Genomic DNA, 16,443 nt, shown 5'->3' on the forward strand with positions numbered 1-16,443 from the left:
TCATCATTATTATTATTTATGTTGATATATTATTATTTTAAGTTTTAATGTTTGTTTTTTTTGTTCTGTTTAAAAATCAAAAATGCCTATGAAAGATCTTTAAAAATCAACCAAGAAATATATAAAAATGAGACATTTAACTATAAATTTGAAAATGAACTAATTTTGGTATTATATAATATTATATCATATGAATTCATTCCTTTAAATAGACAAAGAAAAGAGAAAATAGAGTTAAAATAGAACAAAAATAAACAAATAGAACACCACAGTTTAGTTTTCAATTATGAGCAATAAAAACCAATTTTAACCATATTTTTAATTGTGTTTTAGAAAATGATATTCAATATAAATTCCTGAACAAATTTATGAAAAAATAGAAAAAACATTAGAAAAACAATAAAAAATCAAAATAATTTTTAAACTAGAAAAATGAAATCAAGTTTGTATTTGATAGTTTAATATGTGGTAGTTACTGTATGTGTTATTTAATTGGCATTGCTTATGAATATTATATTTAATTACAGTTCTAATGTCCTCCCCCCACCATCACCACCATCCTTTCCTACACTTCCCATCAATATGATGACTCCCACTACTACTACCACCAACCTTCCCCCACCATCACCACCAATTAAAACAATAACCATTTGCTGAACAACGCCTCTGCTTATTAGATTAAATTACATCAAAATCTCCACCACTATCAGAACAAAGTTTAACGGAATCTCACAATGAACCATTCTTAAACTAAACCTACGATTTTCTTTGAGTTTCTGCAGTAAAACCCCTCTCCCCACCCCCATACGCTCACAATGAATTTACATGTCTTTTATGTTCTCCTTATTCGATATCTGTGGGGTAAATAAAATCACTTATTGAACAGGTAGAAATATTAGAACATTGCAGAACGGGTTTTGCAGTATTTCTTTCAGCTCTCTACATTCTGGTTTCAAATCCTGCTAATGTCAACTTTACCTTCCATCCCTCCTGAGTCATTAAAACAAGGTATCAGTCGACTACTGGTATCAGCATAATCAACTTTCCACCTCAACACCCTTCGAGCGTGGTCGTTGCCAGTGCCGCCGGACTGGCTCCTGTGCAAGTGGCACGTAAAAAGCACCATTTGAGCATGGTCGATGCCAGTACTGCTTAACCTCCCAAGCTAACTTATCATATCTATCGACTTTTCTTTCTTCTTTATTGCATACCTTGTAGTCAGCTGGGCATCCTATATCTATGATCCAGCATCATTTGCTTTCTTTCTCAATTAACCCCATTATTATTATTATTATTATCATTATTATTATTATTATCATTATTATTATTATTATCATTATTATTATTTCAGTGCTATTACATGCTAATTGAATTAGTGGGGAGTTACCCTCAGATTTGGTGACAATAGTTCTCCTCAAATCTCAAGAATCTTTCTTAAGTTTCATGCAGAATGCAAGTTACCACTTTTCTGCCACCAGTTGACAGTTCATGTCTCAACTCTCATATCCTTCAGCCTGGGAAGCTGACAAAGTCATTAGAACATCAGAAAACTGATTTGCACTTTTTCGTCTAACTCTTTATAATCTGAGTTCAAATCCTGCTGAGGTCAACTTTGCTGTTCATCCTTTCAAGGTCAATGAAATAAAGCATCGGCCAAGTAGTGGAGGCGATGATATCAACTGACCCTTCTACTCAAAATTACTGGCTTTGTGCCAAGGTGAATATGTTGGTGGTAATCGTAGTAATAAAGATGATGGTGGTGGCAGTGGAGGTGATGCTGGGGAAGTAGATAATGGCCACAGTGGTGATGCTGGTAATGATAGTTTTGCTGAATGCGATAACAATTATGGTGTTTGTTCATGAAGGTGATGAAGATAAATATGAATATGGTAATTACTATGATAGATGATGATAATGGTGATGATGATGCCAACTTGGACACCAACGCCAGCATCTTTGCCGATGGTATTATTAGTGGTTAATAGGATTATAGTATGATACAGTTCAGTTATTGGTTTCTTTGCCAATCTTTAGTTTAGTGAAGCAGAAATATTTAATTACACGATGGAGGTTAGAAATTATTTTAGGGGTCATAAATGTAAGGAAGTCAATTGGCTGGATTTTTGGGGCATAGAATAAAAATGCCTTGTGATACTCGTTCTGGTTCTATGCATTCTGAGTTCAAATCCTAGCGAGGTCAACTTTGCCTTTCATCGTTTTGAAGTCAAAGTACCAACCAAGTACTGCGGTTGATGTAATTGACTAAAGTCCTTTCTCATCAAAATTGCTCTCCTTGTATATAAATTAGAAATCATCGTCATCATCATCATGATAATCATCATCCTCCTCCTCCACATCATCATCATCATCCTCATCAAGGTGCTGAATTTGCAGAAATTGACAATATGGTTAGCAGTATTTCTTCCAATGCTTTATGTTCTGAGTTCAGATCCTGTCAAGGTCAGCTTTGCAATTCATCCACCTGAGGTCAATAAAATAAAATACAGGTCAAGTACTGGAGTTGACATAATCAACTTACTCACACCACATCCCCAGATCCCTAAAATTGCTAACCTTGCGTTTATAGTAGAAAGAATTGCTTCTCTTACGGTCACTTTTCCTTATATTCACACACACACACACACACACACACACACACATTTCACCTGTAAGGCATCGATCAATTAGAAATTATATTAAATGACATTTTCTCAAATTTCCATTCTGATGGATGGATCACTTTCCCATGTAGCAACTAACTGTGAGAACTTCTTCACCATGGATCATTCCCTACACACAACTAAGTTTATCTTATTAAATGAAAAAATATAAAATTTATTGAAGGATACAAACACATTCATAAAACCAGGAATAGTGGATCATTTCTTTCTATATTTGTTCTTCAAATCAATTCTCAAGACTCACCAAAAGAATTTCTTTAGAACAGATCAATGCTTACACTCAAGTATTTATTTATTTTTTTTATCAGACTAAAAGGTGTTTATTTGTGGATACAAAAACAATCTGAAAACTTGAAGTAGTGGATCATTTCTCTTTAAATTTATTGTTTAAATCTTTACTCAGGGACCATTTATCTTAGAAGGACAATAAAACAGGAAAATGAAAAAACAAAAAAAAGCTACTGATTACTTCTTGGAGAAAAACTGATAAGTGTTGGCAGGGACCAAATCTAAAAAAGGAAAGCAAAAAGAAATGCATTCTTTTGCATTGAAGGTTATGTGGTTCTGGAGACAAGAATTCCATTCAATACTGCAGTAGCAGGCATTCTTTGAACACTTTGAAATTTCAAATCTCAACATAATAGATTCTGGCAGAGCTACAGATTTAACAGCATACTTACACTTCTTTCAATCTCCAGCTTAGTAAATTGACTTTGATAATACCAATAAAATAGATTCATATAATAAGAGACTTCCATAAAAGGCTTTGATTGTACCAGTGAAAAAAGAAAAAGAAAACTGATGAAGAATTAAAAATGGACATAAATAAAACAGAAATCCGCAGTGGTTTGAAGTATATGAGGTAATAGAGTGCATTAAATAAGAGGAATATTGGAGACAAAGGGTTAGTAATGATCGACATTGCTGCTAGTTATGGGCTCCATCATCTTACTAGATTTTTCTTCTTCGACTACAAACCTTGTAACTCAACCATCCAGCTTTAGTAAGATGAATAAGATGCATGAGGAGGGTGGGTGGCGAGGCATATGAATACACACAAACCCCTTTCACATATAATTGATGTATGAAGATGTATGCTGAACACAAAATGCAGTTAATACCTTTTGTTCCATACACATGATTTGCCATTGTGGCTGATTGCCTTCCCTGTAGTGGGCATTCATATTATATTGGGATATTTGGATGCAGATCCACAATGGTCTCTCTATCATACGTTTCATATATATTTATGTATTGTCATCATCATCTTTTAACGTCCGTTGTCCATGCTGCTTGACCAAGGCTTGCCTGCTGGAGGGCTGCACCAGACTCCAGTCTGATTTGGCATGGTTACCATGGCTGAATGCCCTTCCTAATGTCAACTACTCTGGAAGTGTAGCGGGTATTTTCACGTGCCAATTAAACCGTTCAAGGTGATGCTCCAGCATGACTACAGCCAGATGCTTGAAATGTGGGTAGGGCTAAATATGTGTATGGAAAAAGGGAGAGAGAGAGCTGATAGCAAAAAGGCTGAATAATGGCAAACCTATGATAAGTGAGAAACTATAAAGAAAGCTTTTATAATAATAATAATAATAATAATAATTATTATTATTATTAGGGAAGATATTAGGAAGGTATAAGGAATGAGGTGTGTAGAGCGATATCACATGAAAACAGAAAAGAGACAGAAGCTTATTATTGCTAAAATGTAGACAGGTAAAAACGTAAAGCTAAATGTAAATAAATACGTGAAACAGGAAAAGCAATTCTTTAATGATAAAAGCTTTCTATGTTAATTGGAATATTAGCTGATAATTAGTAATTAAACAAAGAGACTTGGTGCATCACTTTCAAGGGTTTAGTGATCAAAGAGTGTCAATATACAGATTAGAATTATTTTCGTTCATAAAGACTTGTGAGTGGATTTGACTGATTTGATTGATGGAAACTAAAATGAAGCCCATTGCATTTGCGTGCTAGTGTTTCCTTGTCTTGACATCATGTGATACTCGCAAAAGAGCAATATTACCATACAGGTTAGTGCTGCTTGTGCAGCCATGGGGAAAATATTATCTTACTTGGAGACAAATGAGGGTCAGTATCAGAAAAGGCATCTGGCCTCAATCTGTCTGGTTCAAGCAAGCATGGGAAGACTGACATTAAAATGATGGATCTTAATTGGATTTGCATCAACAAAATATAACTGCTTCCTCAAGAAATAATTCTTGACATGTCACCAGTTGATTACAATGTCTAATACTCTAATGATTTCAGTTCACTGTTCTAGTTTGGTACTTTATTTTGTCAACTCCAAAAGGCTGACAGGCAAGGTTGACCTCATTAGAATTGACCTTGGCAGAATTTGCTGCCATGCTATAACAACTCTGCTACTTCACAACATGTAACACCTGTTAAATAGCAGACATAATGTTCCATATAAGGTCATAAATAGGACGTATAAGGTCATATATAAGATGACATGATCGATAGGATTTTCCCAATGGAAATTATACAAAAACGAATGAAATGAAGTCTGAATTTATATTCAATATTAAAGTTTAAATTAATTAACTAAATAAACAAGATTTTGAGGAACAAGTCAGAAATAAGTGGTTATATTTGATCATGTATGGTAAACTTCAATTTGACAGGGATTCTGGTATTCTCTCTCATTTCACCTCTCTCTCTCTCTTGCTCTCTTTTCAACATTTTCAAAACTAATCTTGGATACAGATTCTAATGTTAATGTTGCATTGTTATAGCTGTGGCTGCTGTAGATCAATGGTTTCGGAGATAACACATCAACTGTTTGGTGAAAGTAACTTGCACACACGGCTAGACTATTGCAATGGCTGTGCAATTTGTTTGATCTCTTATGCCAGCACACTATCTATTTTATTGGTACCAGAAAGATCAAAGTTTAAGTTAATCTGAACAGGATCCAAACTAATACTTGCTAACACAAACATTGAACTACTCATAATTTATGCAACCTTTTTCTTTTTCTTTTCTTTTTTGCTGGTTTTGTTTTCGATGCCATTTCTTCGATATGAAACAACTTGTGTGTAGCCGTTTTATACACTCCATTTAAATTTTTATTATTTAATCAACACTCATAAAAAAGAATAAAAATAAAAAAATATAAAAGACGTATACATTATTCTCTTTTATAGTTTCATTCTTTGAACAAATGCATTTGCATCAACAAACGGTAAATTTTTCTCCCGTGTGCTTCCAACCTTTTATCTTCCTGCATATCAATTTAGACTTCTTTTGGACTTCTAATAGTTTCAGCTGCCTTCCAGCTTCCTAGTAAACCCAAGACACTTCCGTTTTTCTTTTTCTACTGTTTGACGCACTTTTGGCATTCAATTACAAACTTGTTGTTTTAAGGTAACTTGGCGGCTTTGTTAATATACATTCTTTGAATTTTTGCCGTTATTTTTGCACTATATCATTTTTCTTTGTTTCTTTTTGTTTTTCATTTTTATGATGAAGGATATTCTTAATATCTTTAATTCCGTTGAATTCCCTGTCGATCTTGTACCAAGTTAAGAATGCTTTTCATCAATTTGGTTTTCTTTAGATTTCCTTTATTCTTCAAACAAGCCAATCTTTGAAACCGGCAGTATCTTGAGTGTAATTGAAATTGTCAGTCAAAAAGCAAACAACATTTTGTCTATCCTGGAAAGTAAATGTTTTTCATGCACATTATCTATTCATCTCATTTCCTAGACAAACCAACTCTTGATCAGAAATTTACTTTATTGTGAATATAATACCTTATCACATTTCGTAACAGCCCTTTAAGGTCTGAGCTTATATCGACCTACACTTAGTTATGTTAGAAACTGTTATCATTGATCTATATTTTAACTCCAGATTAACCAGTGATTCAAAGCTGCTCCAGCCATGTCCATACAGTCTGTTCCTCTGATTTTAGGATAAGTTTATCTACGACTCTATTATCCAATGTTTCTTTCATTATTTTTTCCAGACTAGGGAGATTGGATACTTTTTCTTGTAAGCTGTTTGATCTCTTAGAGGCTCCCCATAGTATGAAATATTATTATTATTATTATCATTATTATTATTATCATTATTATTATTATTATTATAAGGCAATGAGCTGGCTTGCCAAGCAAAAGCTTAACAGTTTTCTGTCTGTCTTCATGTTCTGAGTTCAAATTTCACCAAAGTCAGCTTTACCTTTCATCCTTTTGGGGGTGGGGTGATAAAATAAGTACCAGTTGAGTACTGGGTCGATGTAATCAACTATTCCCCTCCTCTGAATTTCAGGCCTTGTGTCTGTAGTAGAAAGGATTATTATTATTGTTATTATTATTTTCCTCCTTCAATTCTGTTTCCATTGCTTGCTGAGTGTCTTCCTGACACATTTATTATTATTATTATTATTATTATTATTATTATTATTAAACAAGTATTTTAGTTAAGAAGCAATTATTTCAAATGAAAACCACACATGTAGAAGAGGCTTCTTTCAGTTTCCATCTACAAGATCCATCTTGAAGGATTTGGTTAGTCTAGTCCTGGGCCAGAGTAGATGATACTTGTACAAGGTAACATGCGGACAGAACCTGAAACATGTGGTCGGAAAGCAAAATTCTTAACCACATAGCTGTGTCTAAATATACCATGGTAACAATGATTATGATGATGTTGATATAAGCAGTGCCATCTTCAAGAACTGGCACTCTTGTCAAAGGTGGAGGTGGGGTACACATGTAGGAAAACAAAATTAACCTTTATATCTGGTTGATACTTTCACCCAGTAATTTCTCCAAATTGCAGTGCAGGATGGGGTTGTGATGTTGCTAAGACAACCTGAGATGTAATTGTTTCGAATTTTGGAACATGACCAGTAGTTTTCAGGGTGGAGGGCGGGGGTGAAAGTTGGTCAATGACGTTGACCCCCTAGGGCTTGGCTAAGTTGACCATTCCTCAGAATGTAATGTGTCAGAATGGAAAATGCATCTTGTCCAGCTCATGAAATAATTCTATCTCTCCACCCTACCCCTACCCCATCAAGATATAATTTTTTTCTGTTGTAGGCACGTGACCTGCCCTCAGAATATAATCTATGTTTGGGAACAGGGAAATATATCCCAACACATGACCCATGAAAGGATAAATTTTACTCGTGTCATCAGAAAACAAAATTAGCATTTTGAGCAGCACATGTAGAATGTTAACATGTGGCTAATTTAATAATTACAGAAATATGTTGCTTAATGGATTACATTTACTCCATGGTAGAAATGATTTTATTACTCCATGCCACCTCTTTCACTCTTTGTATATTTATATATATATACATATGTGTGTGTGTATGTGTGTATCTATTTATCTATCTCTATATAAAAGCTAATTACATTCAATTTAATTAGTGGCCCTATCCTTACTCGTTCATCCCCCCTCCCCATACACATACACAACCATTCAATACGTGTGCGTACACATATTAATAATAGCTTTTCTCACCTTATCAGTTTACTTCCGTTGTATCTAAGGTATCACTTTTAAAATACAATAAACAAACAACGATAATAAAATAGACATTCTTTGCAGAAATGTCATTAATCTAATGAATAAAGTTGTTAATTAATTATACATTAATAACTATGTGTGCTAAAAATAGTGAGATTAAAAACGAAAATAGGTATTAATTTCAAATTTCATAATGGCATAAAATTGATGTATAAATAAGAGGAGGAGGAGGAGAGGGAAATAGAGAGAAGTGGATGGGGGCGGGGGAGAGTGACAATTGTAGTTTTGGTAGTGAAACTGGTGATGGTGGTGTTGGTGTTGGTAATGCAGCAATGGTAGTAGTGAGAGTGGTGACTATGCATAGTAGTGGTGGTAGTAAGGGCTTTAATGTGGTGGTGGTGGTGTCAAACGAGTAATGCTAAGTGGTAGTAATAATAATGAGATTTGTTAAGTTGGTAGTGGTGGCCATCAAGTAGTAGTAGTAGTCGTGGCAGTAGTAGTAAAAATGAGTATTAGTAAATTAATCTAAAATATCAGAGTTTGTAGTTTTGCTTCCCTAGTTTCTGACCCCAAATCCACAGTACATAAGGTTCTTCCATACCATCCAATAGGTGTTTTTGTCATTGTTAATCAAATGCACATAAGTGAACATATACATCAGCCAACATTATGAACTAAATCTGAGCCCCCAGAAACAGCTGTTGGACTTGTAAAACCATAACTTCTCCTCTTTTCTGTATCTTTGTACTCTGTGTAAGTTTGCTCTGTTAATATATAAATCTTGATATATTTATACTTGAATAGTCATCATCTGAAAATTTCCAGTCTTTCCTTTCTCTCTATTTACTTTTATATATGTATGTATATATTGTATATCAAACCCAAGCAGTTTTATTTGTTTATTTGCATCATGTGTGTGTGTGTGTATACATGCAAACACACATGCACACAAAATATAAGCAGAAAAGTATATTGTATGGCAGAGGTGTAAGAAGGTGGTATGGGGGAAATGGGGTTGGGTGGTACTGGAAGAATTGTTTAAAATTTAAGCGACTGATTTAGATGGCAATCAGAACATCTAAGAAAATATATGTAACAAAGGTACTCAAAAGCCCCATTAAAGTCATCGGAAATAATTAGTATTTTCTTACAGAATTCATTTCGCCTGAATTACAATTCCAAACTTCCAAAGCTTATAACTCCACACTATGACACATAATTATTTTTAACAGTTTAATGGTGTATATTTGAAAAGAAACATTCATATCATACCACTCATTGGTATATATTTTTCTTTTATCGTTAATTAAATGACACTTCACAAAAACAACCTGTAGTGAAGAAGCTTGACTATAATAACAAAGAATTTTTATATAATTTAAAGCTTGATATTTTTTTTATATCTCCATTTCTTTTCTCTCAATATGTGTGATTTTATATACAAAGACAAAGAGCTACTTATTATATCATTGTCATCATCACCATCATCATCATCATCATCGTTTAACGTCCGCTTTCCATGCTAGCATGGGTTGGACGATTTGACTGAGGACTGGTGAAACCGGATGGCAACACCAGGCTCCAGTCTAATTTGGCAGAGTTTCTACAGCTGGATGCCCTTCCTAACGCCATCATCATTTAATCTCTGTTTTCCATGCTGGCATGGGTTGGGCAGTTTGAAAGGATCCTGTGAGTTACATGGCTGCATTGTACTCCAGAATCAGCTTTGGCATGGTTTCTATGGCTGGATGCCTTTCCCAATGTTAACCATTTTTACAGTGCATACAGAGTGCATTTCTCATGCTTCTGGCACTAATGGAGTTAGTAGGCAACTTGCAAGGCGAAAAAAAAAGGAATAAGGAGACATAGAACAAAAAGAAATTGCTCTCTTGAATATGTGGTGGGGTGATGGGGTATTTGGGTGAGTGGGGAGGTGATTTTTATACCTGGGACAAGCAGAATTGTCTTGCTATGGAGAAGATACATGGCCATCCGGCATTATATAAGGGTGGGAAAGGTGACGAGTTGACAGAATTGCTAGCGCAATGGGTGAAATGCTTAGCGGTGTTTCATCTGCTGCTCCATTCTGAGTTCAAATTTCGCCAAGGTCGACTTTGCCTTTCATTCTTTTGGGGCTGATTAAATAAGTACCAGTTATGTACTGGGGTCGGTGTAATCGACTTAATCCCTTCCCCCAAATTTGAGGCCTTGTGATTCCAGTAGGAACGATTGTATAAGGGTGGGAGTAACTGGGCGAGAAAAAATAAAAGGTAGGTTGAGTGTACCAGAGTAAAACCCTGAAGAAGCAAGACAGACGGTATTATGGGCAGTGGATCAGGAGCTGGAAATTGTGTGTGTGTGTGTGTCAAAACTCTTTCATATCGTGAGTGTCTGAGTGGTGAAATGAGTTGGAGCCAGTACTCTCTAAATCAACTTGTATTGGTTAAGGAATACAAATACATTCCACTACATATCTTTATCAAGTATTATGCATATACATATGTGTGTGTGTGCATATGTACACAGACACATATGTAACTGAATACACTCCCACACATACATAATAATTAGACACACATGAGTCATCATAATCTAATTAGTGTATGAAAGTGCTTTACAACTTACTTGAAATTGGTTGGGACTATGTATGACTTACATCAATTTTTGTTTAATAACCTACCACTAAAACTTTTAGGACATCTTCAAAACATTGTTTCTTTGATTGATATTGAGAGGGACAGCAATTAACCACGAAAGGAATGCATAATTAGTGACTGAAATCTACAAGCAAGTCTGTTTGTATATAACTGAAAAAATTCTCACATTTTGAAGTAAAGGAAATAATGTTAGAGACATTTTGAAATACCTGGGATTGTCTTATACTGCAACCAGGTACACATGAACCTGAAACTTCTTCAATTTATTTAATCAAGGCAATTAGTCATTGACAGAATTCGTTGTTATGAATCTTGATTTATAATATTTTATAAATACCAACTTCAGGTGTATTCTACCGCTGCTTTCCACACTTTCTGATTTGCCTTTTATCATCTCCTTCTTGACTCTTATTTCTGTCCTCTTCATCTTTCTTTACTGATATTTACCCTCAGCCACACATGATCCTTTTTTATTCACCAATCATTACATTCACTTCCACCCCCATCTCTAACTACCAGTAAACTTTCCCCTAATGCTCTTGTGAACTTTCCACCAACCTTCTGGGTTCTCTTCTCTATTCTCTTCTGTACCCACCTTTCTATTGCCTGAGAATAACCTCTGACATCTTGCCACCCACCCTTATATAACATTGGGGTAGCCATGTACCTCCTCTCGAGCTAAACACCTGTGCTTGTCCCTGTATCTTATTTAGCCTCTTACCACCTGGCATAAAGCCATGTCCCCACTTTTTTCAACCATTTTCAGATCGAGAATTCATTTTCATTGTTTTGCTCTTATTATGTGGCTTCATTAATATCGGGTGTCAGGAAGAAAAGCCCTCAATGCCTTCTGTAAAAGGGCATCCAGCTGTAGAAATCATAGCAAAGCAGACATTGGCACTCAACACAGTCCTCCAGCTTGTTGAATCTTGTTAAACTGTCTGACTCATGCCTGCATGGAAGACAGATTTTAAATGATGATGAAGATGGTGAGAATAATGACGATATATGTACTCAAACTCAGGAGGTTGATAACAGTTAATCAAAATACACACTGTAGGAAACCTCTAGAATGCTAGAACTTCCAAGTAGAGTGTAATTCAAAATGAAGATTTTATCCTTGTTCTTTGTGCAAAATAACAATCTTTGTTTTCATTTGGTCATTTGCTTTGATATGTGAAGCAAACCTATGTCTCTAAGGATATATATCTATATGTGTGCTTGCTTGTGTGTATTTTGTGTTTTTTCCTGAATTTAGTACATTCCAATATGACTTACCAATCTATAAATAATTTTCTTATCTTTAGGAACTGAATCTGCAGATCAATTATCTTCTTGAAGAAGTTAAGAATCGGAAAAATGCCTTGGATGTGGAAGCAACTGAAACCCAATCTGTTCAGGTAATGGTCTCAATTGTTCTTTCATAAATTGAATTCCACCTTTTTATCTTAATTCAGGCCCTCAAAAGGCCTCTGTCACACATGTTATCCTCTCCTCTTCTCTAATGCAGAATCATTAATAAAAATAAAAAAAAAAAAAAAAAAAAAGTTAGAACATTTATGTAAGAAGCACGTCTACAGTTTCCATTTAATTTATCTCCTGAAAATTTAGAACGTGTGTGTGTGTGCACGTGCCCCCAAAGTAATTCTATTAAATAAGAAAATAAAAAGCAAAACAAGCCCTGAAAAACAAGCACAACAACAGCAATAGCAACAATAATAATAATAAGGTTCTTAAAAAGAATGGTGTTGGCTTATACCACCAGCGCTAGTGGTAGACTAGCCCTTTATTTTATCGACCTTGAAAGGATGAAAGGCAAAGTGAACATTCGAGCATGGTCGTTGCCATTGCCGCCGGACTGGCTCCCGTGCAGGTAGGACGTATAAACACCTTTTGAGCGTGACCAGATTGAGCCTGGTGCAGCCTCTGGCTCACCACTCATCAGTCAAACTGTCTAACCCATGCCAGCATGGAAAGCGGACGTTAAATGATGATGATGATAATGATATATATATATATATATATATATATATATATATATATATATATATATATATGTAATTTTAAAATAGGATAAAATCTTTATAAGAATTTATCAAGTAATTAGCGTGAAAAACCTCATAAGGGAAAAATTTAATTTTTCCCTTTAAATATATCTATTTATATTAAGGGCATTACTATACATAAATGCCTCATGCATATATATATATATATATATATATATATTTATATATTTCACTTAGGTATTGTGAGACTAACAACCTGGTTTAGAATTCAATATGTGCACTGAAACAACTGTAAGCCTATAAAGTTAATAAGATAATCGTTTATTCCTTTGCCATTTCATTTTCTTACATATATATTTGTAATACTGGTATAACAGAAGCTTTACAGCACCAGACAAAAATCGTATTTCTTTCAACTCTTTAAATCTTGAGTTCAAATCCCACTAAAGTCAGCTTTGTCTTTCATCTCATCAGTTGATAAAATAAAGTACCAGTCATGTACTGGGACTTGTATTTGCCTAACCCTTTCCTGTCAAAACAACCCCTTGACTTCTTGCTTATTCTAGAAACCATTATTTCATATTTTTATTAACCCCAGGTCAGCTGCGATTGAGCAGGCATATGATCAGTCATACTACAGTCTTGACCTTCTCGTCATTTTATTCAGATGTAGTGTATTTCAGACCTCCCTATTAAATGTGACCATCCATTGTTATGATGGTAGACTGTAATTTGAGAGATATATGCCAGCTATTTCTAGCAAATTGAGCCAGCAATTAGAGGCTCAGTGCTATTGTTATTATAAAACAGCAGATTTGCAGAGCTGGCAGAAGGGCAACCCAAATACTTTAAGGCATTAAATTCCATTTCTATATTTTCTGTCATTAAACCCTCATGGAATTTGGTTTATGTGATTGACACCATTCTTTGCAGAAATTCTTGTCCTCGTGTCTCTGCGAGAAATCTCATGTTCTCATTGACGTTATAGTGAGGTTTTATGATTTTAATTTAAATATGAACATTTTTAACACAGCCAGTCATGGGTGGCTGGCTCAGCATAAAAGAGGGCAAATTTTTTTTTTATATGTCAACTTTGGAATTTTTTTGTTAAGCAAGGCATGTAAAGTTATGAACCATGACCAACTAGTGGAATAATGATATTAAAAAGAAAAAAAAAGCCATATTGTATTTTCTAGCTGTAAATTTGGAGTACATGAGCTTGTGTTCAGAAGTCCAGTACATTAATTAACTTTGGAAGCCATTGTGCGTGTTATGGAATGAATTTTTAGAAAACCATTATTTTGAATAATTAAATTTATTGACTGATTTATTAGAATGTGAATTGCAAAGGGGTGGGGTGGTGGTGGGTGGTGTCACTTATTAAAGTTTTAGTGACCAACCAAAACATAGATTTTTCATATCTTATCAAGGAGTAATATGCTCTGTTTTGAACCAATATCCCCCAGGGGCCACAGTCCAGCAAAATGGATGCTGACTAGGTGACTGTTCTATGAGTTGGCAATGCAATTTATTCAGCATTGACGAGTCCTTTGGTAAGGTTGTTCTTCTGTGGACACATCCTCTCTCTATGCCCCTCTGGTAAGGTTTCTTTGAAAGGTATCACTTTTGCAAAGCTGGGTTGTTGTATGCATTCCTCTTTTACTTGTTTTACTCACTGACTGTGGCCATACTGGGGCATGGCTTCGAGGCATTTACTCAATCGAATCAGCCCCAGTATTTATTTTTCGAGCTGCTATGTTACAGAGATGTAGACAAACTAGCACTGGTTTTCAAGCAGTAGGGGACAAATACATTCACACACACACATGGAAGGCTTCCACACAGTTTCTGCCTACTAAATCTACTCATTAGGCAATGGTCAACCCCACAGCCAAACCGGTTCCTACTCTGTCTATACTTTGTATAAGGATTATATCTTTGGTGATATTTCACAAAAGATCTTGTGAAAAACTGTATTTTCTTTATACTGTTTTTGTTGTTGTATGGACTTAATTCTTGCTCTTATCTGTCAGATGTATGACTACTTTCCAATCATGACCTTTCCAATGACTGAAGCTAGTAAAACAATAAAATATTTCATTTTTTATCCAAAAACTATCTAGGTTTATGTATCCCTCCTTTTTTTTTTTGTCCTAAGACACTAGATTAAAATTTGAGGGAGATTTGGCTGCTATTTATAGTTGATCAAACACCTTTGTACAAGTTCCTCTTTCCAGCTAATTTGTTATTGTTGTTGTTTAATTGTTTGATTAATGTCAAACAAACCTAGCACACATGCAATTATCTGATATTAGAAATCATTTGCTTGCTTTTACACTCTGTCCATCTCCATTTCTATTGCTTTTTATGTTCTCTGAAGACAAGATGTATAACAATGTCTAGATTGCTGCTAATTATTAGTTATTCATAGAAAACTTTTTCGACTGAATTTTCAGCAGTCTTCCTTATCCAGTGAGTTATTCTCAAATGCCAATAGGTTTTAATTGAAGAGAGATTTGGTTGTTTTTTCTGGAAAATCACCAAAACCTATTGTGGTTCCTGTTTTCCTCTTTTTTTTCCCTTTATTTTCTATAATATTTAAGAGACAAATTTTTTCTCAAAAGATTCCTACTCATAATGCATCTGGGACTACCCTGAGGGGACAAGCTGCCCTTCTGCTTTATATATGTTAATACGGTGCGGCACAAACACACACACACACACACATGCATGAAATGCACCATTTTGAGCGTGACCGTTGCCAGTGCTGCCTGGCTGGCCTTCGTGGGATTTTCGAGCAAGATCGTTGCCAGTGCCCCTGGACTGACTCTTGTGCGGGTGGCACATAAAATGCACCAATTTGAGCGTGGCCATTGCCAGTACCGCCTGACTGGCCTTCGTGCGGGTGACACATAAAAGCACCCACTACACTCTCTGAGTGGTTGGCGTTAGGAAGGGCATCCAGCTGTAGAAACTCTGCCAAATCAGATTGGAGCATGGTCTAGCCATCTGGAAAGCGGACGTTAAACGATGATGATGATGACTGGTAGTTAAAATTTGTGGGAGACACCTAATAATTTTCTCACTTGGATGTTTAGTTCAGTACGCTACTGTTTCTGTGATTTGAACATTCAAACTGCTAATATAAAATGCAATTATGAGATAACAGGAGATAATATAGCCGAAGAATCTCAATGTGTTGCTTACCTTTGTCACTCTGAAGCATAATTAAACTGATTAACTTAAAATGTTCTAAACAAATGAAATTAGCATAAGCAAACGTTAATGTTGTTGATGTTGCTGCTGTGATCATTGTCATCGATGGTGACGGTGATGGTGTTTTTTTTTTGTTTGGTTTATTTTTCATTTATATCTTCGTTTTTCACCCAGAAGTGAAACAAAAGTAATTGACGGGAAATTTGCATTAAGCCATTTCATTGTCAAAAATGTTAACTTTTACATTGTGTGTTTGTGTGTGTCTGTGTGTATGCATGAGTATGTCTGTATGTGTGTGCATGTGTATGTGGGTGAATGCCCAACCAGAAAAGAAATCTATAACAATTATCAGGAGAATGAGTGCTGGAAATG

General features: G+C 35.1%; 1 protein-coding gene across 1 annotated transcript in view; it reads left to right on the forward strand.

Annotated features, from left to right (window-relative positions):
* LOC106867248 (coiled-coil domain-containing protein 39) overlaps positions 1-16,443 on the forward strand; it is a 798,380-nt gene that overhangs the window by 113,406 nt on the left and 668,531 nt on the right. The window contains exon 5 of the mRNA XM_089366422.1: positions 12,157-12,249. Within this exon, the coding sequence (XP_089222548.1) occupies positions 12,157-12,249 (93 nt within the window). The remainder of the gene's footprint in view (positions 1-12,156; positions 12,250-16,443) is intronic.

The sequence above is a fragment of the Octopus bimaculoides genome, chromosome 19 (genome assembly GCF_046866305.1).
Source record: "Octopus bimaculoides isolate indiv1 chromosome 19, ASM4686630v1, whole genome shotgun sequence".
Classification (NCBI taxonomy): domain Eukaryota; kingdom Metazoa; phylum Mollusca; class Cephalopoda; order Octopoda; family Octopodidae; genus Octopus; species Octopus bimaculoides.